Source organism: Peromyscus eremicus, chromosome 8a, assembly GCF_949786415.1.
Source record: "Peromyscus eremicus chromosome 8a, PerEre_H2_v1, whole genome shotgun sequence".
Classification (NCBI taxonomy): domain Eukaryota; kingdom Metazoa; phylum Chordata; class Mammalia; order Rodentia; family Cricetidae; genus Peromyscus; species Peromyscus eremicus.
In genome coordinates, this window is record NC_081423.1 from 68,113,522 (window position 1) to 68,140,923 (window position 27,402).

The 27,402-nt window shown below is 38.9% G+C and overlaps 1 protein-coding gene across 6 annotated transcripts in view; it reads right to left on the minus strand.

Annotated features, from left to right (window-relative positions):
• Window positions 1-1,204: 1,204 nt before the first annotated feature.
• The window catches only part of Ggnbp2 (gametogenetin binding protein 2), a 38,769-nt gene continuing 12,571 nt past the window's right edge, over window positions 1,205-27,402 (minus strand). For 3 of the 6 annotated variants that reach the window (XM_059271397.1, XM_059271396.1, XM_059271395.1), the window contains exons 4-15: window positions 26,062-26,315; window positions 23,619-23,717; window positions 19,574-19,699; window positions 19,373-19,486; window positions 11,054-11,263; window positions 9,829-10,003; window positions 6,409-6,603; window positions 5,317-5,464; window positions 4,012-4,137; window positions 3,778-3,926; window positions 2,605-2,853; window positions 1,205-1,446 (exon numbers count right to left, since the gene is read on the minus strand). In XM_059271397.1, coding sequence (XP_059127380.1) covers window positions 1,243-1,446; window positions 2,605-2,853; window positions 3,778-3,926; window positions 4,012-4,137; window positions 5,317-5,464; window positions 6,409-6,603; window positions 9,829-10,003; window positions 11,054-11,263; window positions 19,373-19,486; window positions 19,574-19,699; window positions 23,619-23,717; window positions 26,062-26,315 — 2,049 coding nt within the window. In that variant the 3' untranslated portion in view covers window positions 1,205-1,242. The remainder of the gene's footprint in view (window positions 1,447-2,604; window positions 2,854-3,777; window positions 3,927-4,011; window positions 4,138-5,316; window positions 5,465-6,408; window positions 6,604-9,828; window positions 10,004-11,053; window positions 11,264-19,372; window positions 19,487-19,573; window positions 19,700-23,618; window positions 23,718-26,061; window positions 26,316-27,402) is intronic. The other 3 variants (XM_059271398.1, XM_059271399.1, XM_059271400.1) reach the window with 3 other exon arrangements.

Here is a 27,402-nt window from a genome sequence, read left to right on the forward strand (position 1 = left end):
TGCGATGCGGGTGCTGGGATCTTAATCCAGGACCTCTGGAAGAGCAGTCAGTGCTCTTAACCACTGAGCCATCTCTCCAGCCCCAGTCCTTTTCTTTTTACTCATTACCCAGTCTCATCCCTTACACAGCCTCTCCTCTTTGTGTGTGTTCTGGGGATAGAATTCAGTTCCTTTTTTTTTTTTAATTTTTATTTCCAGACATGGGATTAAAAGCATGCTGCCACTTCCCCTCTGGAACTTACAAGCATCTTACCATCATCTCTCCATCACTAATCTGACCTATCAAATGACAGCAAAATGCTACCCCTGGGAGTCATTCCCCTTTAGTACTCAGCTTGCTTGTGACAGCAGTGAACTGTAAAGTCACACTGAGTTCATGAAGGAAAACAAATAGGGCTGAGTACACACTGACACAAACCACAATGTGGTCAGCTCTCATGCATCCTTCCCTGGTCCCAGTCTTCCAGGCCGAGTAATTATCAGCATTTTGTTTTCATTCTTTTAGGTCAATATGAGCCTCTGAATTTAAGGTGTTTCTGTTACCTCGTTGGAACCTTCTAGTGTGGCAATTCAAGTCTCATGAGAAAGGAAAATGCTAGTCAGTATTTAAAGCCATTTATTCTTTAAGAACAAGACTAGAAACTGCTTTTCTCTGTTGTCAAGTCTCATCAAAGGAAGAATTCTGTCTTCAACAGTCTGCATCTCTATGTTCACTTGCTCTTAATGCTCTCGCCATCAACAATGGCCAAGTACAAAGTACACCAGTGGCAAATACTAAAGTACCACCACACTGAGTAGAAACATGTACACCACATTCTACTATGCGTATTAATAAATACTCTTTATTTTAAATTTTGCACATTGCCTTTAACATTGCGTCCAGACACTTTGCAGTGGATGTCTACTGTAAACCATATATCCAGCTCAGTGTCATTTCTGTACAGAGGTGTAAGGACAACATTACTTTTGCCACTAAGTTGCTTTAGTAAGTCTCACAGGAAGAGAAACGTTTAATGAAGAGATGGCTTAAATCATAAGCAGGCCTGTGCAGCCACGCAACTAAAGACACAAGCCTGAAGAAAGAACAAACGAATGAGGTTACCTCCACCATCTCCCAAAACAAGGAATCACATTGATTTAAGATAAAATTTTGCCAGAAGTCACTAAATTAGGAGTTTTTAAAAGAGAAGGCGCAGTAGTCATCTTGAGTGTTTCATTGAAAGACAGAGCTATTTTATTTATTTAATTTGCTCCAGCCGTTGTCAACCAGCCACTACAAATGGGCCTCTTGTGGTCATTTAAGCGGCAGTATTTATTAAATTTCTCCTTCAGGTGCTGTCGGTACTGTTCTCTATTGCTGTAGAAAGACTGATTATTAGCCATAAATGACTGTATTTCATCTTGTGAGATAAAGATTTCCTCATCTGAAGTACATTCAGACTCATCCTGCAAATTAAAGCAGCAGTTAAGACCATGACAAAGAATGCAAAACGCTGTGCATGGTGGGGAACTACGAATTAAAGCAGGCTAGCTTTTCTTTCCAACCCAGTCACAGGATCTCTAATTGCAATGCTTACAGAACAAGCATCATGGAACCCCATCTTACAAACTAGTGAGGATAAACTCTAACTCAGCTTGGTTTGAAACATTGTATCTACAATTACCCCCTATATACCTATGAGTCTGACTATCACCATACCTTCTGCCTTTAAAAACAACCAGATAGAGATGGATGCAACTAATTTAACCAATATTTAAATACCCAGACTTATCTCTAGCTGGTCCTATGTTGAAACTTTTATCTCTACAAATTAAGTACATGATTTTTATCTCTACAGATTAAAAGATAACTTTTTTTTTTACTTAAAAAGTATGTTATATAGAATCACTACTAAACTTTACAACATACCTAAAAACGAAACAAGCAACAATAAAATCTTTAATATTCCAAATGACATTTCCACTAGGACTTAAAATAATGGAAGGGGTAGCAATCTTCTCTTTCTTTTCTTTCCATGCACCAGCACACACTACACACTGGGACACTGACATCCAGTATAACTCAACTCAAGTCTCAGGAGGTGATACCAATTTTACAGCCCTCCCAAGGCCAGTCATACTTTTTCCCCTATATGCCACGTGAAGAATTAACTTGGAATGCAAGTTTTAGTTCAGGTTCTTTTTCATTATTTTAAGATTTTTTGGGGGGGGCGGGGGTGGAATAAGGAGGACTTAAAACAGGATCTCATCCCAGGATAGCTTCAAACTCCCTATGTGTCTAACATGAGTCAAACTCCTGATCCTTCTTCCTCTTCCTCCTTTGGGGTGCTGAGATTATACTCATTCAAATATTCTTTCCAGGTCTAGAAGGGTGGGTACTATACTGCCACTTCTTACTCTCCCAACCGTTCTAACTTTGAGACAAACAAGAACAAGACAATGTGCTCCAGAACAGTTACAAAAGTCATGAGTGAAACAACAGAAATGAAGGCACCAAAGAACGATGGGATGAATACCTTTCATTTCTTAACCTCTCTCTGTTCCCTACCTGAAACCTTCAAGTATCTTCCCCAACTCACAAAAAAGATAGCGTGAACTACTTACAAGAAGTTCAACTAAGCTCTTGGCACCTTTTCCAGAGTCAGGACCAAACGACATTTCTGTAGGTTCTGTGAACTGTGGTACATTTTTCCTATGCTCAAACCAAGGCAATGGCTGCCCACTCTTCTCAGCGCTGCAACAACTCTCAGGATGTGCATCTTTGGTCTTGTCACGGTGAAACACTGTGTGCATGGTGTTTCCTGAGGGCTCTCGATTACTTGGATCTGTAATACAGCTTCCAAGTTTTTGGATCTGAAACCAGGGCAAGAGATTTCCCAAGGGAAAAAAAAAGGGGCAAAAACAGTAGCCATTATTATTCAAAGAAAAACAAACAAAAATTTCCAGGTGCTAGTGAGTTCCAGGTTAGCCTACAGTATCCAGACAAGACAGTCAACAACAAAACAAAAAATCTGCAGGGAAGTTTTAAGTCTTGAGAAGTGATACTAAAAAACAGCAGCAGCTAATTTACAAGACACTTACCCTATTCCAGATGGTACGCTAACCTGTTTAATCTTACCTCATCTTCATAGAACCTAAAACACAGCCTATTATCCTCATATTTGCAAACAGAAAAACTAATAAACAGTTTTTCAAGATTATATAGCTAATTAAAATGATAGATTCTTGAGAGAGAGGTCAGGAGCTTAGAGCACCTACAAAGGATCCAGGTTCGATTCCCAGAACCCACATGGTGACACAGTCATCCTAACTCCAGTTCCCAAGGAACCCTGCATCCTCTTCTATCCTCTGCAGGCATGTGGTACACAGTCATACATGAAGGTAAAACATTCATACATGTAAAAGAAATAAATCTAAAGGAAATTTTTTTATAAATTACCAAGTAAAGTAAAAAGTACTAAAGAGATTTATAACTCACTTGGACTTCTGGACAAATAAACACTTCCTCCCTCATATCCATACCCACAAGATGAACAAGCAATGTAACTATATAAAATACTTTTCGATTTTTTTTTCTTTTTCTTTCTCTTTTTTTTTTTTTTTTTTTTTTTTTTTTGAGACAGTGTTTCTCTGTGTAGCCCTGGATGTCCTGGAACTCAACTCTATGGACCAGACTGGCCTTAAACTCAGAAATCTGCCTGCTTCTGCTGGGATTAAAGGCCTGAACCACCATCAATTCAAGGAAAAAAATTATTAATTGCAAATCATCACACTTACATGTTCATCACATTTCAACATCTTGCTTTTCTTTTTCTTCTTTTTGTTTTTCCCTTTTGTATTATTTTCTTCAGAATTTGCCCAACATTCAACACAACTATCACCATCATCTTCTTTGTCTTCACAGTGATGAACACAGGAATCTTCACCTACAAAAATGAATAACCCTTCCTATTTATGGTGTTCTATCAGCCATATCGTAGATATTAATTAGGAAGCTTAACCTGAGCATACCATGTTCATCATGGTTACAAATTCCCTCGGTGCAGGCAACATCTGAACCTTCTCGAGAACCTGTTTCACTTCCTTCCATGCTAGATGAATATCCACAATCACTACCATTACAGTGTGGAGACACACCTGAAAATACAGCAGGCGGGAATAAAAATTAATTCAGGGTCCAGGGAAAAATATCAAATTTCATTGCTTAGAGAAAGTAAGTAATTTACAAATTTTGTTTCTTGTAAGAAAAGAAATACTAAGTATCTGACTAAATCGCATGGTAGTTTTGAGGTGATAAAGCAGTTTTAAAATTCTAATTCCAACAAGGTGGTGGCAGCGCATACATTTAATCCCAGCACTCAGGAGGCAGAGACAGATGGAGCTCTGAGTTGGAGCCCAGCCTGGTCTACATAGCAAGTTCCAGGACAGCCAGGGCTACTAAGAAACTCTGTCTTGAAAAACAAAACAAAACCAAATTCTAATTCCAAAAAATCTCTTAAAAGCACTTATATTTAAAAGAGAAACAGAGAGTTCGTTTTTTGTTTGTTTTATGGGGGCGAGAGGGACGGGGGGGGGGGGGGGGGGGGGGGGGGGGGATATGAGGATGATATGCTGGAAAGATATGTCCAGTGGTCAGGAGCAATGGCTGCCCTTACAGAGGACCTGGGTTCTATTCCCAGCATCCACATGGCAGCTCACAACTATCTCCAGTTCCAGGGGATCTGACACCCTCACACAGACATACATGCAGGCAAACACCAATGCACACAAAATAAAAATAAGTTAATCATTAAAAAAAAAGCTTTGTTTTTGTGATATGGCCTCCTGAGTGCTGGGATTAAAAGAGTGTGCCACTGTGCCCAGCAAAAGGTTTTTTTTCCCTTTTGAATTTTTTTCTTTCAATTTTTATTCTTTGCATACACTACATCCTGACCACATTTCCCTTACCTCCATCCACATCTCCCAGTCCACACCCCACCCCACCTCCCCTAGATCCACTCCCTCCATTTCCCTTAAAAAAAATAAATTAAATTAAATTAAAAAAAGAGCAGGCTTAGCAGGGAGATCAAGAACATACATAACAAATTACAATAAGACTGGGCACACACCCCCTCCTATCAAGGCTGGATGAGGTGACCCAGTAGGTGGAAAAGTGTCCCAAAGTGAAGGCAAAAGAGTCAGAGACATCCTCCATTCCTGCTGTTAGGGGGTCCCACAAGAATACCAAGCTACACAACCATAACGTATATGCAGAGGACCTAGCTCAGACCCATACAAGGTCCAGCAAGAGTTATTTTTTTAAAAAGATTTACTCACCTTTCTTTATTTTAGGGGACCCCAGAAGATTGCCACTGCTAGGACAGGTACATGATGTACTTTCGTTGGTAACAATTACTTCTACACAACTATTACCGTCTTCAGTGCTGCCACAGGCTTTGCAGCTATTTTCAATGAAGTCTGTTTCCTTTGAGGATAGACATTAAGAGACAATTAAAAAGATTTACTTCCGTAATGGCTACATTTTAACTTCTAATTAATTAAATAGCAGTTATAAGGTTAAAAAATGAAGAGTATCCTTATGAAAAAAAATCACTGTGACTAGCTAGAGGCTCATGTCTGTGATCCCAGCATGAGAGACAGGAGGACTGCTCCAAGTTTTTGAGAAACAGTTTCTTTACGTAGCAGCACAACTGAAATGTACTGAAGTCACTGCATCCTTCACTTGTTAAACATTAAGCAAAATCTTGTGTCACATACTCAAGGTACAAGAACTCTCTCAAGGAAATCTAACTCTGGCAACTATATGAGCTGCAAGCTGAACTAAGAACAATCATTTTACTTCAAAGAATGACTGAGACAAACTATGCTTATTCAAATTTGTGTATTTAGCAGGCACTTCCTCAAAAATGAATAAAGTCAATTTGTCACTTAAAAAAAAAAAAACTCTTACATTTTGAAACAATAGCCAGAATGTCGAAAACTTACTTTTTTTCTGAGATGAGGTCTCACTATGTTGACATAGTATTTCTTAAATCTTATTTGATTAATATAGAGTGGGCTTACGACTTGAATGATCTACGATTTCTCCAGTTTAATATTTATTACAGTAAATAGTGATTAAGTATAACCCACAAAAAGTCTGTGTACTTTAAGAAAAAGAGGATTCTAAAGTTGAGAACTGGTCTAGGTCATTCACAAAGATAATATTCCATATTTTGACTTTGTTACAGAAAGATAACTATCCAATACACTGCCTTCATAAAACAAATGCATGCATTAAATATTGTGGCTGACACGTGATTCTGGGGGGAAAGCCAAAACATAAACTATAGAAACTCGTATCTAGAAAAGCAGAGTCAAATGCCCAAATCTGCCAAGTCTTCCTTCTAGCCAAAGCAGCACACGCACCTTCTCTTGGCTTACTGCCTTTTCATCTGCTGTGTGTAAGGAAGCAGGAATATCACACACACACTTATTTTTTCGTCGGTTCTTCCGTTTTTGGCGTTTCTTTTCTTGCTTGAGTTCTCTAACTCGTTCTTCCTCTGAAAATTCCTCACAAAGTTGTTCCAAGCGGCTAATACCCTGTACTTTTTCCACAGTCATCTATTGTAAAAACAAAGTTGAATGTGAACATTGGTCATAATTTCCTTTATTTTTCCAAGGGAAGTCTCATTTTAAAAAATTTAAATATCGCCGGGCAGTGGTGGCGCACACCTTTAATCCCAGCACTGCACTCGGGAGGCAGAGCCAGGCGGATCTCTGTGAGTTCGAGGCCAGCCTGGGCTACCAAGTGAGTTCCAGGAGAGGCACAAAGCTACACAGAGAAACCCTGTCTCGAAAAACCAAAAAAAAAAAAAACCAAAAAAAAAAAAAAAAAAAAAAATTAAATATCACACAAACAACTAGTATGTTATGCAGCAATTTCATCAGACAGTCTCCATAAAAATCTTAAGTTTTTACTTATTTTCTGAGGCAATCTCACTCTACAGCTCAAGCTGGCTTCAAACATGTAGCACTCTGCAACAGTCTTTACGTGCTGGAACTATACATGAGCTACCATGTCCAGCAAAAACAAATTTTAATTTTTTTGCAGTGCTGAAGATCAAACTGAGAGACTTCCACGTGCTTTAGTATTTTAAATGATAATGTCTTAAAAACGGACTCAGGAAGTTAATGTACAACTAGTACCTATAAGAAAAAAATAACACACTGCTATTCAAGTCAGCAATATTCTAGTTTTACTTATCCCTATTACATATATATACCCCATCCCCTTATATTACTGAGGACTGAGCCCAGGAACACTAAGATACATCTCTAGCCTTTAAAAAAAAAAAAAAAAAGTATATTCCGTGTGGGCTTACATAACCCCCAGAGGCCAGAAGAGAGAACGGATCACTGGAACTGTAGTTACAGGTGTCTGTTGAGTCACCACATGGGTACTAGAACCTGGGTCCTCTGAAATAGTAAGCTCTTTTAACTGCCTAACCATCTCTCAAGCCCCATTCCTTCATTTTCTTTTTAAACTGTATGTATATGGGTGTTTTGTCTGCATATATGTCTGTGTACCATACAGATGCCTGATCCCATGATCTCCACAACAGAGCATCAGATCCCCTGGGACACTGGAGTTACAGAAGGTTGTGAGCTTCATCTGTGGGCCTAGTGTCCATATGGATACTAGGAATTGAACCAGGTCCTTTGGAAGAGCAGCAAGTGCTCTTAACTACTGATCCATTTCTCAATACTTCATTTATTATATATTTATCTATTTTACTTTTTTTATTATTATCATCATTATTTGGAAACAGTCTATGTAATCCTTGAAATCAATGAACTTGCTATGTAGACCAGGCTATCCTTGAACTCACAGTGCTGAGATTCAAGGTGTGCACCACCATACCCTGCTTTCCTATTTATTCTTTTTTTTCCTTTTTCCCCCTATTTATTCTTAATTAAAAGACTATATAACCAAACTAGATTATCTGATCTCAAGGATACAAACATTAAAAACATCTGTTTACCAAAAGTCAGTATAAATTTTCCCAGACTCTTCAGAGTACTTAGTTTATAGATGAGTTTCTGTAAACGGTTTCATCCCATTTTCAAAAGGACAGGTAGCTCAATTAAAGGGTTACAACCATGGCTTTATATATCTAATACACGAAACAGTCATTAACCAAATATACACGTTCTATGAATATATCTGGAAAAAATGTGACCAAATAAATCACAGTAATAATAGCAGCATTAGAAATACAAGCCTCCAATGTTCTTTTAAAGCAGACCCTTTTTTTTGTTTTGTGCCAGGAATTGAACCCAGGTCCTCCTGAACACTAGGTAAACATTCTAACATTGAGCCATGTCATGAGCCCCTAAAACAGCAGTTCTCAACCTGGGGTCAAACGACCCTTTCACAGGGGTTGCACATCAGAGATCCTGCATATCAGATATTTACATTACGATTCATAACAGTAGCAAAACTACAGTTTTGAAGTACCAACGAAAATAATTTTATGGTTGGGAGTCACCACAACATGAAAAACTGTATTAAAGGACATGCATTAGCAAGGTTGAGAACCACTGCCCTAAAAGTGGTTTTTACTACCATGGCATGTATGTTATATTTGCTTGATATTTGTTCATCACCAGACAAACTGAGACTTGTGAAAGTTTTCTAACTCTGTTGTTTGGCTGTCTGTCCATGAGCTTTACTTCAGAGCAGCAGCACTTTTGTTTTTTCTCCAATAGGCAGAGTCTCACTATGTAACTGAGACCAGCCTTGAATTCCTAATTCTCAATTCTCATAATTCCACCATGAGCTTCAGACACCAAACTCAGGTTGTGGTCAGTCTTGGCGGCAATTGTCCTTACCTGCTGAGCCAGCTCCCCTGCTACTTAGCAACATCTTTGTATCTTTGTAACTTCAGTTTCCCACTGAAAACCAACAGTACAAGAATAACAGGACTAAGAAGGGAAGAAAACCTGATGGGTGATGTCCTTCTGTATGCTGTGAATATGTGTTGCTCTGATTGGTTGATAAATAAAGCTGTTTGGCTAATGGTGAGGCAGAATAGGGTTAGGCAGGACATTCTAACTAGAGAGGAGGAAGAAGAAAAGCAGAATGGAGGACATGCTGCCAGCCGCAGCCATAAGAAGCAAGATGTAAAGATACTGGTAAACCACGAGCCACATGGTAAAGTATAGATTTATAGAAATGGGTTAATTTAAGATATAAGAACTAGATAACAAGAAGCCTGCCATGACCATGGTTTAAAAAAAATAATATTAGCCTGTGTATGTCTTTTTGGGGCCCAGCGGGTGAGGGAAATTTGTCCTGACCATGGGCTAGGCGGGACACAGGAAAACTTTCAGCTACAAACCCCCCACTAACTTCTAAATCCCCTTCCCTCAGTCGAAGTCACATGGATCAGGGAACTGCAGCTTTCTGAGGCAGTGGCTCCAGTCCAAGCTTTTAACCAGGTATGGCAGCTCATGCCTAGAATTCTAGCACTCAAAGAGCAGAGACAGGAGCATCGCAGCAGGTATGAGGCCAGGGCAAGACCACACAGAAAGACCCTCTTAAAAAAAAAAAAAAAAAAAAAAAAGGCCAGGCAGTGGTGGCGTACACCTTTAATCCTAGCACTTGGGAGGCGGAGGTAGGTGGATCTCTGTGAGTTCGAGGCCAGCAGAGTCTACAGAGCTAGTTCCAGTACAACCAAGGCTACACTGAGAAACTGACGTGAAAAACCATTAAAAAACAAAACCAACCAAAAGATCAGACCCATGACTAATAAATCCCAGTCAGAAGTGGTCCCTGGCTCTTACCTCAAAGCTCTTACGTAAAGCATCAACACCAAGATAGAAGAGCATCTGCCACGTCTGCTCTTCGGCCCGTAGTTTTTGCCAGATCCGATGCAGTCGTTCATAAAGATGAATCCCCAAGCAGGTCAGAACTTCTTCTTGAGCTATATCTATTGTCTTAGCATGCCTTTCTCTTCGCCTATTGAGGATAATCCAACATGAATTCTTAATGCCTTAACTGAAATAGTAAAATCTGAAAATTCAGATTTTTTTTTTAACACAGCCAGTTTATCTGACAATCTCTCTCTCTCTCTCTCTCTCTCTCTCTCTCTCTCTCTCACACACACACACACACACACACACACACACACACACACACATACACGAGGTAGGATTTTAACCAATGAGAAATATACATGCAAGTACAATTGAATTCTAATACTGGTAAAAGTAAGATAATTCAGGAACTGGCTATAAGGAAATGGGTCTTAAGGCCTAGAGAAGTCATGGAAGTGTGTACCTCGTAGTAGATATGGGAGGTTCTTTTCAACTTCCAGTTATAACAAAATGCCAACCATTTTTTGGTCGATTGGTCAAGTTGGTTTGAGAAAGAATGGGAAAAGGCAATTCCAAAGTGATTCAATCACAGGCAAGGCCTTCTAGTGCCAGTCTAGCAGAAGTATTCACAGTACTATAGTGAGTTTCTGGATTTAAAAACTCCTAGCTAAAACTAGCACTCAAAAGAAAACCGATATTAAACCCAAAGGGAAAATGGGTTTGATGTAGTCTATGAATAAATTCTAATTTCATTCTCATTACAAAGCCAGAGATATTAATTTAGGCTCTTCTATCATTTAATAATTACATAATATACAGTCCATGAATTACATTCAATAAAGTATTTCTTAACCCCCTGTTGCAAAAACCTAACTTCTATGCAAAAACCATCATTGTGAATAAAATCTAAACATGATAAAGCAGAATGCATGAATATTCATTTCAATCATTTTCAAGTAAAAATGATAATCTATAATGAAAGTCTACCTCTTCTCCAGAAATAAGGAGTAGAGGATTAAACCAAACACCAGAATACTTTTCCCATAGTTTCATTCAATTAAAAAAGCATAATCTTTACAGCACACCTTAATCTGTACATACATCATCTTATGTAATGAGGCAGAGGTGACAGAAATAAACTTAGTAATAAAATGAAGCAAAGCTAGACAGCCCATTCTAGCAGACTACATACTCATACCCTCCTGCGAACTCTGGCTCAGCGCGACCCAAGAGGTGTGCAATGAAGTCTGTTTCACAGCAAACGTGGATGTGTCGCTCATGCGGACAGCACCGCAAGCCTTCATAAAGTGCAGCACAGTATCCCTTCTCTTTGCTGCAGTCAAGTTCACCAATGAGGATATTGTATGCTCGGAGAACTTTATTTTTGCAATCAGTGCAAAACCTGTTAAAATCAAAAACAAAAAAACCTTAATTCAAAATTAAGAATGGGTATGACGCCAGAGGCAAAGGGAGGTGGATCTTTTGTGAGTTCAAGGCCAGGCAAGAGCTATAAAGTCTCAAAAATAATAATAAAAATAAAAACATACATGTTAAATGCATATTTAAGGATTACATGGATGCAGCTTTGTCAGCTGGCAATGATTTTAAATTAAAGAAGGACACGGGCTATGAGTAAAGCAGATATAGATGCTTGTTTCATAAAATACATGTGATCCTCCTGCCTCAAGACTCCTGAGTGCTCAAATAACAAGTACATATCACCATGACCCACAGAACCTGGTTTCTCTAGTTTTGAATCCTGAAACAAGAAAGAACCAGGATAGGATCTCAGAAGAAAGCCAATGTGATGGAACGAGAAAATTTTGACTCTCTCTGACTTAAATTCATTTCTCAAATGAATTCTATAATCATCTGCACCCATGTGCACAGATCCATGGCTTCAGCCAACGGTTTATGAAGATGATTCATGACCAAGATCTCTTCAAGATTCTATTTTTTTTTTTTAATTTGTTTATTTATTATGTACACAGTGTTCTGTCTAAATGTATGCCTGCAGGCCAGAAGAAGGTGCCAGATCTTGTTATAGATGGTTGTGAGCCACCATGTGGGTGCTGGGAATTGAACTCAGGACCTCTGGAAGAGCAGCCAGTGTTCTTAACCTCTGAGCCATCTCTCCAGCCCGATTCTATTCTTCTTGCCTGAGGGCTACACCCATAATGTAAAAGAGTGAGATGCTGGCGACTCCTAGTAGACAACCCCGTAAACTCAGTGTTCCCAGGCAACACCATTCTCTTCCTATGTCCTCTCTGATCGGGGTTAACAACCTTATCATTCAGAGAGTCACCTAGGCTCAACCTCAGTTAATTCCAACTTCTTCCTAGTTCCCTCTATTAAATATGAAACCAACTATTGTAGCTGACTTTCACTATCTTTTGTAGGTCCTTTCATTTCAGTGTCCTTTCCACTGGTTTAAGTTACCTGAATTATTATTATCATTATCATTATTATTATTTAAGTATGGTATAGAAGAGAGAAGAAACATTTTAACATAAAAGATGGCTCTAGGTTCAAAGTGCTTCCTGATCTTTTAGAGGACTTGAATTCAGACCCAGCACCCACACTGGGTAGCTTACAAATGGCTGTAACTCCAGCTCTAGGAGACCCAATGTTCTCTTCCAGCCTTTGTAAGCACCTGCACTCATATGCACATACCCATATATACACACACCTAAAAACAAAATAAGTCTTTAAAAAAGAGCAAGGGGTAACTAGGAAATGAATCCGTCAGGCAAGTGCTTGCTATGTAACCATGAGGACCTGAGTCTGGATCCCCAGTATCCACATAAAAAGATGGCTTTGGTAGCATGCACGTATAACCCCAGAGCCGAAGGGCATGAGAGGTGGATCTCAGAGGCATACTTGCTAGTCAGTCTAGCAAAATTGGCAAGCTCCAGGTTCAGGTTCAGTGAGAGACCTGCTTCACAAAAGAGAAGGGGTGGGGCAACAGAGGAAGAAATTTGGTTTCAACCTCTAGGCTCTATACACGTTCATGAGTAAGTGCATCTATACACACATGCACACCCCATGCACACACACTACAGGTGAAGGAGGCTCATTACATTGCTTAGGCTAGTCTTGAATTCTTGAGCTTGTACAATCTTCCTGCCTCTGCCTCCCCAGAAGGTGGAAGTAGTAGTGACTACAGGCACACACAACCTGCCTTTGTCCTATTATTTCTGCCTTACACTTCTATTTTATTTATCCTTGCAACTATCATGTATTCTTTTTACTGCATTCAGGCTTTCCTGGCCCAATAGAAGATGATTATGTTTCTTTAAGAAAACACGTTAGAGGATTTTTAAGCCCACAAGGTTAGCAGGCCATTAAGACCAACAAGTCACATTAAATCACTCTAACTTCACGAATGCTTTGAAAATGGACATACAGAAATTTAAAAATTAACTTAAAATGGATTGAAGATAGTTATTAAAACCTAAATCTACAAATCTCTTACAATATAGAAGGAAAATATTACAGCATTGGACTAGGCAACAATTTCTTGGATATGTTATCAAAGCACAACAAAAGCAAAGTATACAACAGGACATTAAACTTAAAAACTTCTAAGCTGGTCTAGAGAGATGGCTCAGCAGTTAAGAGCACTGGCTGTTCTTCCAGATGATCTGGGTTCAATTCCCACTACCCAACCCACATGGCCACTCACAACTGATTGTAACTTCAGTTCCAGGGGATTCAACACACTCACACAGACATAAATGCAAGCAAAACATCAATTCACATAAAATAAAAATAAATCATTAAAAAAAAAAAAGAAAAAGCTGGAGAGATGGCTCAGCAATTCAGAGTACTTGCTGCTCCCAGAGGACTGGAGTTCAGTTCCCAGCACCCACACAGTAGCTCACAACTGTCTCTAACTCCCAATTCCAGCAATCTGATGCCTCTTCTAACCTCCATGAGACTCCTGCATACACGTAATGTGCACACACTACTAAAATAAATAAATATTAAGAAAAAAGAGGAAGCACACACCTTTAATCCCAGCACTGGGGAGGCAGAGGCAGGCAGATATCTGAGTTTGAGGCCAACCTGGTCTATAGAATGAGTTTCAAGACAGCCAGGGCTACACAGAGAAACCCTGTTTCTAAAAACCAAAGAAAGAAAAAGAGCAAACAGTGGACAAGCAACCAGAATCAGGGAATATATCTGGATAGGGATTAATATCCAGAATATAAATAATTCCTATAAGCTAAATATGGTGACCTACACCTGTAATCCCAACACAGAGGAAGCCAAGCCTAGCCTACACAGAGATGTTGTATCAACACACACACACACACACACACACACACACACACACACACACACACACGTGTGTTTCTTAAACCAGACACAGTGGGTGCATGCCTATAATCCTAGTACTCAGGAGTCAGAAGCAGAAGGATTATTCCAAGTTCAAGGCCAGCCTAGTCTACAACTCAAGTTCTATGCCAAACAGGCTACACTATGGTTTAAAAAAAATTCTCGGGGTTGGGGATTTAGCTCAGTGGTAGAGCACTTGCCCTAGCAAGCACAAGGCCCTGGGTTCGGTCCTCAGCTCAAAAAAAAAAAAAAAAAAAAATTCTCAAAAGAATCTTACCTCTTAGCTAGCTAGCTAGACACAGTGGCACACACCTTTAGTCTCAGCACTTGGGAGGCAAAGGCAAGCAGATCTCTGTGAGTTCAAGGCCAGTCTGGTCTACAGAGAGAGTTCCAGGCCATTCAGGGATACGTAGTAAAAGTCTTTTTTTAATTTAAAAAAAAAAAATTAAAAAGACAGACCACTATGGAAGCCAGTATGAAGGTTCCTCAAAATAAAAACTACAAAGGCCGGTTAGATGGCTCAGTGGGTAAATGTGCTTGCTTCCAAGCCTGGAGACCTAAGTTTAACTTTTCGGACCCACATGGTAGAAGGGAATTTGCTGTGGATATCGTTCTGTATAAATAAAACACTGACTGGCCAGTGGCCAGGCAGGAAATATAGGCGGGACAAGGAGAGAGAATTCTGGGAAGCGGAAGGCTGAGGGAGACACTGCCAGCCACCGCCATGACTAGCAAGCAGCGTGTGAAGATGCCGGTAAGCCATGAGCCACATGGCAAGGTATAGATTTATAGAAATGGATTAATTTAAGATATAAGAACAGTTAGCAAGAAGCCTGGTGCGGCCATACAGTTTGTAAGCAATATAAGTCTCTGTGTTTACTTGGTTGGGTCTGAGCAGCTTTGGGACTGGCGGGTGTCAGAGATTTGCCCTGACCGTGGGCCAGGCAGGAAAACTCTAGCTACAAATGGCACCCAACGTGTTGGCAAGAGTTTCCACCTAAAACCTGAGTAAAAAGATTCTAAAACGGAGCTAAAAACAGCTCCTAGTTGTCTCTTTCAAGCTAGCGGCAGCCTGCGTGTTTGAGCTACTATGGCGGGTTCCTGGTGTGCATGCTCGACCTGCAGTATGGCGGGAATGAGGCCTCTGCAAGTGGCACATTAAGCTGCGTGGTGGATTTAGTCTTTGTTAGTACAAAACAAAAAAAGAGGTTTCTGGGCTACATGCTGCTTTGATAGACGCATAGATCCATGAAAGCTCCCAGAGCTGGTGGTAAACGTATCACCGCCATGTTGGGAAGCTGAGGTGGGTGGAGTCAGCAGCCACAGGGCCGTTTCAGTTTTAGAATGGTGCAGTTTAAAGCAATAGGCTCAAGGTAATATAAAACATAAGCCACGTAAAGATGGCTACCACAAAGAGAATCTGGATTATGTTCTCTTTGATATTCGTAACTGACGAAAAATATTTGATTGCAAAAGCTGTTGAGTTATGCCAAAATGTATATTTTAAAGGTACCTTGACTTCAAAATTTGGATATAAGGATATGCTGCTTTGGAAAGGAGACTCTGCTTTTGTTTCCACAGAAAGCCAGAGGCTATGGATTTGTTCCAGATTAAGATATATCAGGTTTGACCAGCCAAGACCCCCTGAAAGGTCTCCGATGACACCAAGGCCCAGATGATTCAACATCCAAAAACATTTCAAGGCAACTGACTCAGACGATACACCCTCATGGACTACTCCATGATCCTAAAATTTTCTTTATGTCCCCATGAGATACAGCGCCCCCTCCAGCAGGAAGTAGTAAGAGAAGCTACGCCCAAATTACCAAATTATATGTAATTTTACTATGTTAAGGTTAAAACCTTCCTTTTTTAAAAAAAAAAAAAAGGAAAGGGAAGTGGATATCGTTCTGTATAAATAAAACACTGACTGGCCAGTGGCCAGGCAGGAAGTATAGGCGGGACAAGGAGAGAGGAGAATTCTGGGAAGCGGAAGGCTGAGGGAGACACTGCCAGCCGCCGCCATGACTAGCAGCATGTGAAGATGCCAGTAAGCCATGAGCCACGTGGCAAAGTATAGATTTATAGAAATGGATTAATTTAAGATATAAGAACAGTTAGCAAGAAGCCTGCCACGGCCATACAGTTTGTAAGCAATATAAGTCTCTTGTGTTTACTTGGTTGGGTCTGAGCGGCTGTGGGACTGGCAGGTGTCAGAGATTTGTCCTGACTGTGGGCCAGGCAGGAAAACTCTAGCTACAGGAACTAACTTCTAGAAGTTATCCTCTGACCTCGGCATGCACTCTATGGTATGTGCATGCCTACACCACACCAGTACAAATAAATAAAAAATGAGTTAAAAAAAAAAAAAAACTACCATATGACCGAGAAATCCCACTTCTAGGAATAAAATATGTATACTTTGCAGGCCCACATTCACAATAGCAATATTCAGGACAGTCAAGATACGGAAATAATCTAGATGGTTCATCAATGGATGAATAAAGGAAATGTGTTCTATATATATTCGGACGTTATTCAACCTTTAAAATAGAGGATAGCTGGGTATATGATGATATGTGATTACAACCCTCACTACTTGAGAGACTGAAACAGGAGGAACACTCGGGCCTAGGAGCTTGATGCCAGCCTGAGCAATACGGCAAGACCATATTCCTAGGAAGGGAGGGAGGGAGGGAGGGAGGAGAGGGACTGCAAGATGGCTGGGCAAGTGTCACGGCATACGTGTAGAAGTCAGAATAAAACTTTTGAGAGTCAGGTCTCTCCTTCTGTGACCACCGAGACAGGAACAGGAGAGAGAGACAAGAAAGGAAGGGAAACAATATATAATAAGGCCATTTAGAAATCAACTGAAACAGATTATGCCTCAAAAACTGAAGAGCCGAGTAGTGATAAGGCTCTGCAAACACTCTGACACTTATTACACTGTCGAATACCATCCTAAGTAAACATCACTATGCTGTCAGTTCTCACAATTTAATCTAATCCCACAGTTAACCCTGTATTAATCCTGTAATTATTTTTGTCTTAAAAACTGAGGCACAGGCCGGGCGGTGGTGGCGCACACCTTTAATCCCAGCACTCGGGAGGCAGAGCCAGGCGGATCTCTGTGAGTTCGAGGCCAGCCTGGTCTACAAAGCGAGTTCCAGGAAAGGCTCAAAGCTACACAGAGAAACCCTGTCTCGAAAAAACAAACAAACAAACAAACAAACAAAATGAGGCACAGGGAGCCTGGAAAGATGGCTTAGGAGTTAAGAACACTTGTTGCTCTTACAGAGGACCCAGGTTTGGTTCTCAGCACCTACATCAGGTGACTAACAGCTGTTTGTAACTCCAATCCAGGGCATCCAGTGCCCTCTTCTGGCTTCCATAAGCACCTACACACGTGGTGCACAAGTATACACTCAAATACATACAAATACACATAAAATAAGAAACCTGAGATGACTCAGTGGTAAAGATGCTTGCCCTGCAGTCCTAGTAACCTGAGTTCAGACCCTAGACCCCATGAAAAGATGGAAGGAAAAAAGTGAGTCCTGACCACCACACAGGAGCTGTGGCATGAATTAGTATATATATACACAAAGGAAAATTGTCACAAAATTTTAATGGATAGAACAAATTCTATGCAACTTCAATTTCTCCTTTTTACATATAAAATTATTCTCCTAATCCAAATTTCTTCTTACTCTTAAGATATTTATAAAACAGACTCTGTATCTCCTATTAAAATAAAACCAAAACACAGGAAATTTCATAACATTAGTTTATTTTATGACCCCAAAGACACCTTCTGGGTAAATCGATTCATACTTAAAGAGATAGGACAAACATTTTTCTATCTATTTAGTCTCTCCCAAATCCAAATAATCAATACATTGTCTACTTTTTGATAATGAACAAAAAGACAAAAATGAGAACGTTTATAAATAAAAAAGGAACAGAACTGAGTATGTAGTTCATTAATTTGTTGCCATTTAAACACCAATTTTGTTAACACCTATTTTTATAATTGTTTTTTTAAAATGAATCCAAAGTAATTATCTGTTCCAAAGCCAAATGTAGCAAATTTGTAACAACAGAACCCACCTCAATAACAATGCCATCACTAGATGGTTCCTTTACCAGTTTCTCTCCTTTTCTAAGGGATTCCAAATGCTAATGGCACTTAGAAAATTCCTTTGTAATACTCCCCCAAAAAAGTAAAAATTTGTGGTTACATGAAATAAATATATTCTAACTCTATTTAAAGGTTCTAAAAAATGATTACAGAAGTATTTCAAATTAGGAAATGAAAAGCTTTTTAGGTGGAAGAGGATCTCTTGTATCCCAGGCTGCCTTCAACTCATGACCACCTTGCCTCTACCTCCCAAGTGCTGGGATTACAATCTTGTTTAACCATTCCCAGTTTATGCTGGGTTGGGGAATCAAACCCAGAGCTCATACATGCTAGGCAGGTACTTTACCATCAGAACCACACAACTCTAGGCCAAAAAGCTGATAATTTAATTTTGAAAATGTATCAAATATGATTTTAACACCAACTCAGTAATACTATTCTTTCTAAAGTGATTAACCATAACCTCAACAGGTTAAATCAACCCGTATTTCATGAAAGACCAATCTGGAATAAGCAATAAAAAATTTACAAAAAAAAAAAAAAAAAAAAAAACAACCCAGGAGAGATGGTTTCCAGGGTTAAGAACAAACACTACTCTTGCAAGACTAGGTTTTGATTCCCAGCAACTGTCAGGCAGCCCACAACTGCCTACAGCTCCAGCTCTAGGGGCCCCAACAACTCTGCACAAGCTGCATATACACGCACACTTAAAAACAATCAACACTGGGTATGGTGGTCTATGGCTGTAATCCCAGTACTTCAGAACAGCCAAGACTACACAGAAAGACCCTGTCTCAAAAAAATAAGTAATTATAATAACAAACCTTTAAAAAGAAGAAAGAGATAAGAAGGCTAACATTCAAAGCCACCTCACAAAGAAATTGCCTACTCTGACCCCTAGTGCCAGATATTAACAGGAAGAATACTAGAATACTATTACACAAAGGAAACCAGTAATAAGCCACTCGGAATAACTGACACCTAAGATACCCTCCCCATTATATCATAATGACCTTTGCACTTACTTACCTGTGCTTTCGCAGATACGTTTCTAGTGTTTCTAAGAGACAACTGGAGTCAATTAAAACTACTTCATCCCTGCATTCCTGGGACATTAGTTCCCATACATCCATCCAACATCCTCTGTAAGAAGAATAAATATTAGTGAAAAGGAGGCATCTATGAGGTAAAAGGTTTAAAAAGGCAGAATAAAGGATTGCTTGGTTTTACCTGGCTGTTCCCTGGAAAGGTCCATAATGGAAAATGATCCTACACTTGCTGTCCTTCCTGTGGTCTTCACTACTTCTCTTATCTGTACTTAACTTCTCTGAACTGACACTGCTACTGCTCCCTTCACTGCAGTACAGTATGGTACAAAGCTTAGTGACACTGAGATAACCTGAAGAAATAATTGCTAAGGTCTATGTTAAAATCATGAATTCTTTAACATATTAAAATATTAGTAAGATAAGTCTGCAAAGTTGAATAGATTATATTTAATCTTAATACATTGTTATTTAATGTGTTTCACATGTTTACATCAAATACTTGACTATCAAGTTTACTTGATACAATTAAACATTATTTACAGTTATAAAACATAAACTGGTTTATATATTGAATATTTTACAAGCAAATATACTTGAAATGTTCTAAAGCCAAAATGGCATTTAAAAAGTTTGTCTTTTCACCTATTAAACATGGATCAATCTTTAACCAATTGAAAATTCTCTATTTAATGTGATCATTAAATGATTATTGTTTAAGGCACTCTTATTTATAGCTAGCTGATGGCAACAAAACTTATCTACCTTCACATTTCCAAGTAGCCATGAAAGTCATACATTAATCTAACAAAAATATGTAAGTTTATACTTAATGAAATTAGCACACTAAGATGCACTCTATACAGCCTAAGTTAGTAGGAATACTACACACAATTTCTTTAAACTTTACGGAGAACTTCCCAGATCCTCCTCCCCAACTATTTTCAGTGTGGCATTGGTCATGCATTTTGCTGTGTGGCAGATGTGCATTCCTACAGAAATGTCTATCTATATTCCAGTCAAGGATACTCTTCTAGATTTTTTTGCTAATTCTGAACAACTGGATCCTGCCTGATCTTCTGCAGGTCTCATTACAATCCTAGAAATTCAATGTCATACTTGCTTAAGATGGAAAAACCCGAGTTTTTTTTCATAGCTAAATATTTCTCAACTCCTGGCTTAACATCGTGTCATTATACAATTCAGCACTTTAACCCCACTAAGGGCGAAGGGCCAAACCAAGGTTCAGGTTTATCTACTCTAACAACGACATGTCAACTCCTAATCTATCTTGCATGTTAAAAACTCTCTCTCAATTCTCATACTCCTCTTTGATAGTTAAGTTTAAGTGACCTACCACTCAAATCAGATCTAGGCCTTATGCCTCAAGTGACTGAAGACATACTTTCTGAAGAATCTTTCTAAGTCACTTCCTCCTTCTGCTCCTGTACTTTCCAGATGGCATATCCCACTACAAACTTGTACTCATTTTCTATTCACTCCAATCTGCTTCCACTCAACCACCAGCTCTGCTCATCACCAGTGCTGTTAAACCAGCGTCTACGATGGGATCCTCAGTGACCCAGGGACATTCAACACAGCCTCAGCTTCCTCCTACCCATCTGACCATACTCACTCAATTTTCTGATCAGCGGCTTCTTTTGCACCATTAACCAGAATCTCCCAGCATTCTTTGCTCTTGATCTACTTTCTCTCTACATGATTTTACATACCGCTTTCTCATATTACCCTTAATCACTAACTACTGACCTGTAAGTTTGGCCCAGTTCTTTCAGATACCAAACTTCCAGACAGAAAATAACTAGAATCTACTTGCTTAGCTAAAAGAACACTCTCAGTAAAGGTGACCAAAACACTGCTCTTGATTAAGTTGAAACCCAGTGAGTATTCTTTCCTTAGAAAAAAGTTTGATTAAAAATTACAACAAGCCGGGCGATGGTGGCGCACGCCTTTAATCCCAGCACTCGGGAGGCAGAGCCAGGTGGATCTCTGTGAGTTCAAGGCCAGCCTGGGCTACCAAGTGAGTTCCAGGAAAGGTGCAAAGCTACACAGAGAAACCCTGTCTCAAAAACAAAACAAAACAAATACAAAAATCTGAGGCTGGGAAACAGCGAAGAACATAAAATGAGGATTTCCAACAGCAGATAACTGGAAGCCTTTGAAGGTACTCTACCTACTCCAGGCATTCTGACTAAACAGACTATAATCACTGACCACTATCTACATAAACTAGGGAGCAACCAGCCACCTTTATTAAGTAACACTACCTCCATTTATATTGAGTTCATAGTCAATAAACAATCCTCAAAACACATTTGACGTTCCATGTAGAGAAGCTGTACCTGAAAGGGAACATGAAGGCTGAGGACATTTAATTTTTTTTGTAAGCTACATGATAGGAAGATGTAGCTACTTGTCCATTTAATAGATGTAGATATCTGACAAAGCAAGTAAGTCACTGCAAACAAGAGTTAGAAGCTGGAGCAAAACAGGAAGAACTGGTCTTCCCAGGAAAACAGCACTGAGAACAGATAGGCAAGATGCTGGGCTATCTCCTGCTTTTTATTAGTCCTCAATAAAGTACATGCATAAAGAGGACAAAGTGGAACTCAGTAGTGAGTTTCTGTGGTTCAGTCCTCAGAACCACAAAAAAGAAACAAACAACAACAAAACCAATGAGAAGGAGAAGAAAGAGGAGGAGGAGAAAACAAAACCAGAAGGCAGACCTTTTTACTAGGCCATACTGCTCAGGTCATTTTCTTATGGGAAAATTAAGACTGAAATGAGCATTTAGAGAAGAGCCCTCTAAGAAACGATACAGATAAAAAAAGACACAGCTAGTCAGTCCATGCCTGCTGTCTCAGTACTAGGGAGGTACTGACAGGATCAGGAGCGCAAGGTAATCTTCCACTATACAAACTATACAGAAAGTTCAAGGCCAGCCAGGGCTACATGAGACCCTGCCTCCAAGCAACAACAACAACAACAAAATTCCACAAGAGTGTAAAATAACTTAGGAACTACTGTAGGCTGTACAGACCTTTGTTGGTTTCATGGTACCCAGTATTTAGATACTATGAAATATGTGGCTCTTGTTTAGATCCTACCTCAACAAACCAACGCAAAAAAATAATGTAACGGGTATTAATATTATAGTTAACTCTATTGTTAATGTAGTTAATACTCATTGGGGGCATGCAAATGTTCATCTGCTTTAGCGATGCATGTGAATGGAGAATAGCAGGATGCCTTGAACTTCCTTTAAAATACTTCAGCAAAGAAAAAGGCAGATAGATGAATGAAACTTGATCCTGACTAGCTTAGGCAACATACTGAGATATGCTGTCTCAAACAGTAAGTCTCTACTTCATGGCCTTTCTACTTCTCTGTATTTAACAGCTTTCGTGATGTTTTGTTTGTTTATTTTTAAGAGACAAGATCTCACTATGTAGCCCTAACTAGCCTAGAACTTGCTATGTAGACCAGGCTGGCCTCAAACTCACAGGGATTTACCTGCTTCTCTTTCTAAGTGTTGTGCCACACACCAGACCCTGATAAAAAATTTTTTAAAATATTTTCCCTGGACACAGGAAGACCTGGATATCTGTGTCTTTATGTTAAAAAAGGGAAAATCTCTACAAAATGGTTCCAATGACATTCAGATATGTTAACTTAGAACAGTTTTATATCACCTTATTCTCCACCAAACAAAAATTTCTTTTAAAACTCCCTTTAAATCATGCTGACTCTCCTCCTCAAGTAATTATTAAGGGGCAAACCAGCACTGCGCGCCCAATCAAGAAAACTGAAAACTAATTACACAAGTACACACCACCAAAACTGATTAAGGTTTTTTTTAATCCTTAATAAATTAGGGAAATCTATACATAAGAAAGACAAAAATAATTTAAACATGATGGTTACAGATCAAAGAATATTACTACTTTGAAAACTTTAAAATAGTGACATAAATTTCTCAAAAATTTTATCTCCTGGTGAAACATATTTAAGGAAAAACTTAAAAGTCAATAACCTTACAGTTTCAATGCAGAAAGACCAATAGAAACCAAGAACATGTTTATTTTGACATATGTCAGAATGTAATCCAATTAACACAACTAGCAATGTGTTACCCTTTTTGCTAAATAAGACCAACATTTATATACTTAGAGTATCAATGAAGCACTTTAGTATTCACTTCTACTTACCCCAAAGGTTTAGGCTTGTGTGTATCTAAGGAGTGCAACTGACATCGCTTGTTCTTCTTACTTTTTGGAATAGCATCTATCATATCATTTAGTTTGGACCTAGTAAAAAATAAACCATTAAAGGTTTGTCGTTTCTCTTTCAAAATTTAAAAATATCTATTACCAGTCTTTTTGGTGGGTTTTTTTTTTTTTTTGGTTTTTTTGGGTTTTGTTTTTGTTTTGTTTTTCGAGACAAGGTTTCTCTGTGTAGCTTCAGAGCCTGGACTGGAACTCGCTTTGTAGACCAGGCTGGCCTCAAACTCACAGAGATCCACCGTGATCCAAGTGCTGCGATTAAAGGCGTGTGTCACCACCTACCAGCCTGCCTTTTTGTGAGAAGTATATTTAACAGTATTACAGAGACAACACCTATCCTGAATATGTCTTCAGTAAACTCTTACGTAAAGCAGTCTACACTAATTTTCCCTCTCCATTTCTAGCCAGTCCACCTAGAAGAAACGTACTTTATTCAGTGCCCTCTTTCCCTGGACTATAGCTCTTATCCTGGTTCCTACCATATGTCTGACACTCTGACATTTTAGAGACTGCTTACACGACTTTCACCCATCTTCCTTTGCTCAAATGTTATATAAATATATACTATCTTAGAGAGGTCAACACAGAAATTTTATATGAATACACAATGTTGGACTGGCAAGATGGCTCACAGGTAAAGGAACTTGCTAGTAAACCTGATGATTTGGGACTCACAAGGTAGAACTGACTCCCTAAAGTTGTCCACTGACCTCCACAAATGAGCTATTGCATGTGAGCACACATAAATAAATAAATGTAAAATATATGGAGTGAATGTGTATACACAGAAAGAATATGTATATGTAATGTGTAATAATACTCCATACATCCTACATCCAACCAATTAGCAAAGCTTGTCAACTAACTTTTATATATATCTACAATCCTATCACTTACATCCCTTGATGAACATACCAGTCTCTAGTTAATCAATTACAATTTCCCAAATGGTTCCACACTGCCAATGTTGCCTTTTACATTCTAGACTTCACTCAGCAGCAAGACTAACCCTTTTATATCGTATCAGATTATGTTATTCCTCTGTTCAAAAACCCTCCAAAGCTTTTTTTTTTTCCAAGCAGTTAGAATCCAAAGTCCTGCTAGAGCTATAGCTCAGAGGTAGAGCACTTGCCTAATAAGCATGAGGTCCTGGATCAATCTGACAAACTTCAAAAATAAATAAAAATAAATCAAAAGTCTCTACCACTACCTCCAAACAGAAGAGCCTTTGGGTTTGGTCTTTCAATTCCTTTTCCTACTGATATTTAGTAAATGATATCCAATTGAAATCTCTAACTTAACTCTGAAAAACTGCTCCCTAGTCTTGCCCCATATCTCAGTAAAAAGTAATCACCTGTTACACTTTTAAAAAATTGTTTTAATTACATTTATATATGTATGTCTGCATGCACACATGTGAGTTCAAGCACATGTGGTGGTCAGAGAACAACTTTTGGGAGTTGGTTCTTTCCTTAAACCATGAGGGTCCTGGAGATCCCACTAAGCCATTAGTCTTGACAAGAAGTATCTTGGTCTGCCTATACTTTATACCACAAATCTAAGAATCATTACTGAAGGCATCCCTCCCCTTATCAATCTATATAAGACTCCTATTCACTCAGTTCTCAAAATATTTCAGGATGCTATCATTTCTTGGTGTCTTTATCACCTGTAATCCAAGTCACTTTTCCCATTTATCATTAAACAACCTATTTCTCTGTTTTTATACCTACCTTGCACTCTCTTCACTTTATTCTCAATACGAAGGTCACTGTAGGCCAAATTTCAAGTCAGACTATGTTGCTCATCTGCTTAAAACTCTGCAAAGCTTCCAGTCTACTCAGAGTAACCACCTCAGTGTGACCTATAAGGCACTACCATGACTGAACTTTTATCACTCTTCTGATCTCACCTTTTATTACTGTTCTCTTTACTCATCTGGCTTCAGCAACAGCCAACATGGTCTCCTTGCTGTTCCTCAGATATGTCAAGAAAGTTCTAACCTGTGACCCTTTATGCTTGCTGTTCCTTTTCTATCTTCATCAGGACAGATATAGGGCTCCCTCACTTACTTTATTCGTCTATTAGAAGGGCATTCCCAGATGACACTCTTCATAGTAATTTAATCCACTCACTCTCTTACTGTTGCCCATCTTACTGTTTTCTTCATAATTTATACTCAACCAACTAATTATTTCCTTACTGTATACCTCTCTCCACACGAGAGCAGAAACTAGAAGCTACTCAATGAAACTGCTGAATTCAATCTTTGCCCTAGCCAAAATTAGGAAGGAAGACTCCCTTGTTATCAAGCTGTTTAAAATTAACTATTTTATTAACCAGTTGTTTCTTAATTAACTATACTTACCCATGTACATAAAATAATGTATAAAGCTTCTTTGCATCAGTCATGCAGCTTCGAGTCAATGATAGTACTCCCTTGGGCCCTACTGTCAGGGGTTCAAGGGCAGGATTTCCAGACTCTACAAGCTGAGAAAAGAGGCGTTCCACACTGCGACGACAACCAACACATGGGACAAGCTGAGAAAGTGCACTCAGGACTTCACGTGATGTTACCACCATGGCAATACTTAGATCTTGTTGCTTAAGCATACTATGTCGCTGAAAGGGAAAAAGAAAAATGAAAACTTCTTAAGACATAAAATTACTTTTTTACTACTGTCTGGCTTCCATCCTTGGAAAAAACCAAAGCTTACCTTACCTATACAGAAGCCTTCAATGAGTAACTATACTAGTGTACATGAATGTAATCTGCTGGTTATGACAGCAAGAAAAATGAATGGGAACCACAACAGTAGAGAAATGGGCAAAACACAGATAAGGAATTTCTACTTCAGGGAGTTAACAGCTAAGCTACAATTAACACTCCCAGGAAGACAATATTCAAATATATCATTTTCACTATTAATTTTTCATTCAAAGTATGCTTTAAAAATAGAGCTCTTAAGTAATCTAACAATTTAATTCCTATTATTTTAATTATATATATTTGTTGTTGTTTGTTTTGTTGTTTTTTTTCCCCCGAGACAGGGATTTTCTGTATAACAGCTCTAGCTGTCCTAGAACTCTATTTGTAGATCAGGCTGGCCTCAAACTCACAGAGATCTGCCTGCCTCTGCCTCCTCCAAGTGCTGGGATTAAAGATGCGCACTACCACTGCCCGGCTTAGTTATATATTTTTGAGTATTTGAAAAGTATCTTATTTCTAAACAAAAAAATAAAAATCAGAAAATTCTTATTATAGGATTAACTTTTTAAAAAAAGAAACACACACACACACACACACACACACACACACACGTTGGGTAAACATTCTGGCACCAACTGATAACCCTGGCCCCAACAAGTTTTAATAAAATGTTGCAAACCCTATCTTGTAAAAACTAGGAAAGATGACCTGTTAAAATCAAAGACTTTTGAACCTATAAAATGTGAACGAAACCCAATTCTTTCACATGACTAATCTATAAATCAGATAGATAACTACATTTATTACAACAGTAAAAAATGAAATCAACTTCAGTGAACTATTAATACCTAGGGAGAAGCCTAGGTAAAAAAAAAAATTAGAAGCCACTGTGTGGTGGGACAAGCCTTTAATCCTAGCACATGGGGGACAGAAGCAAGCAGATTTCTGAGTTCAAGCCCAGCCTACTGTACATAGAGTTCCACTAAACAGTGAGATCTG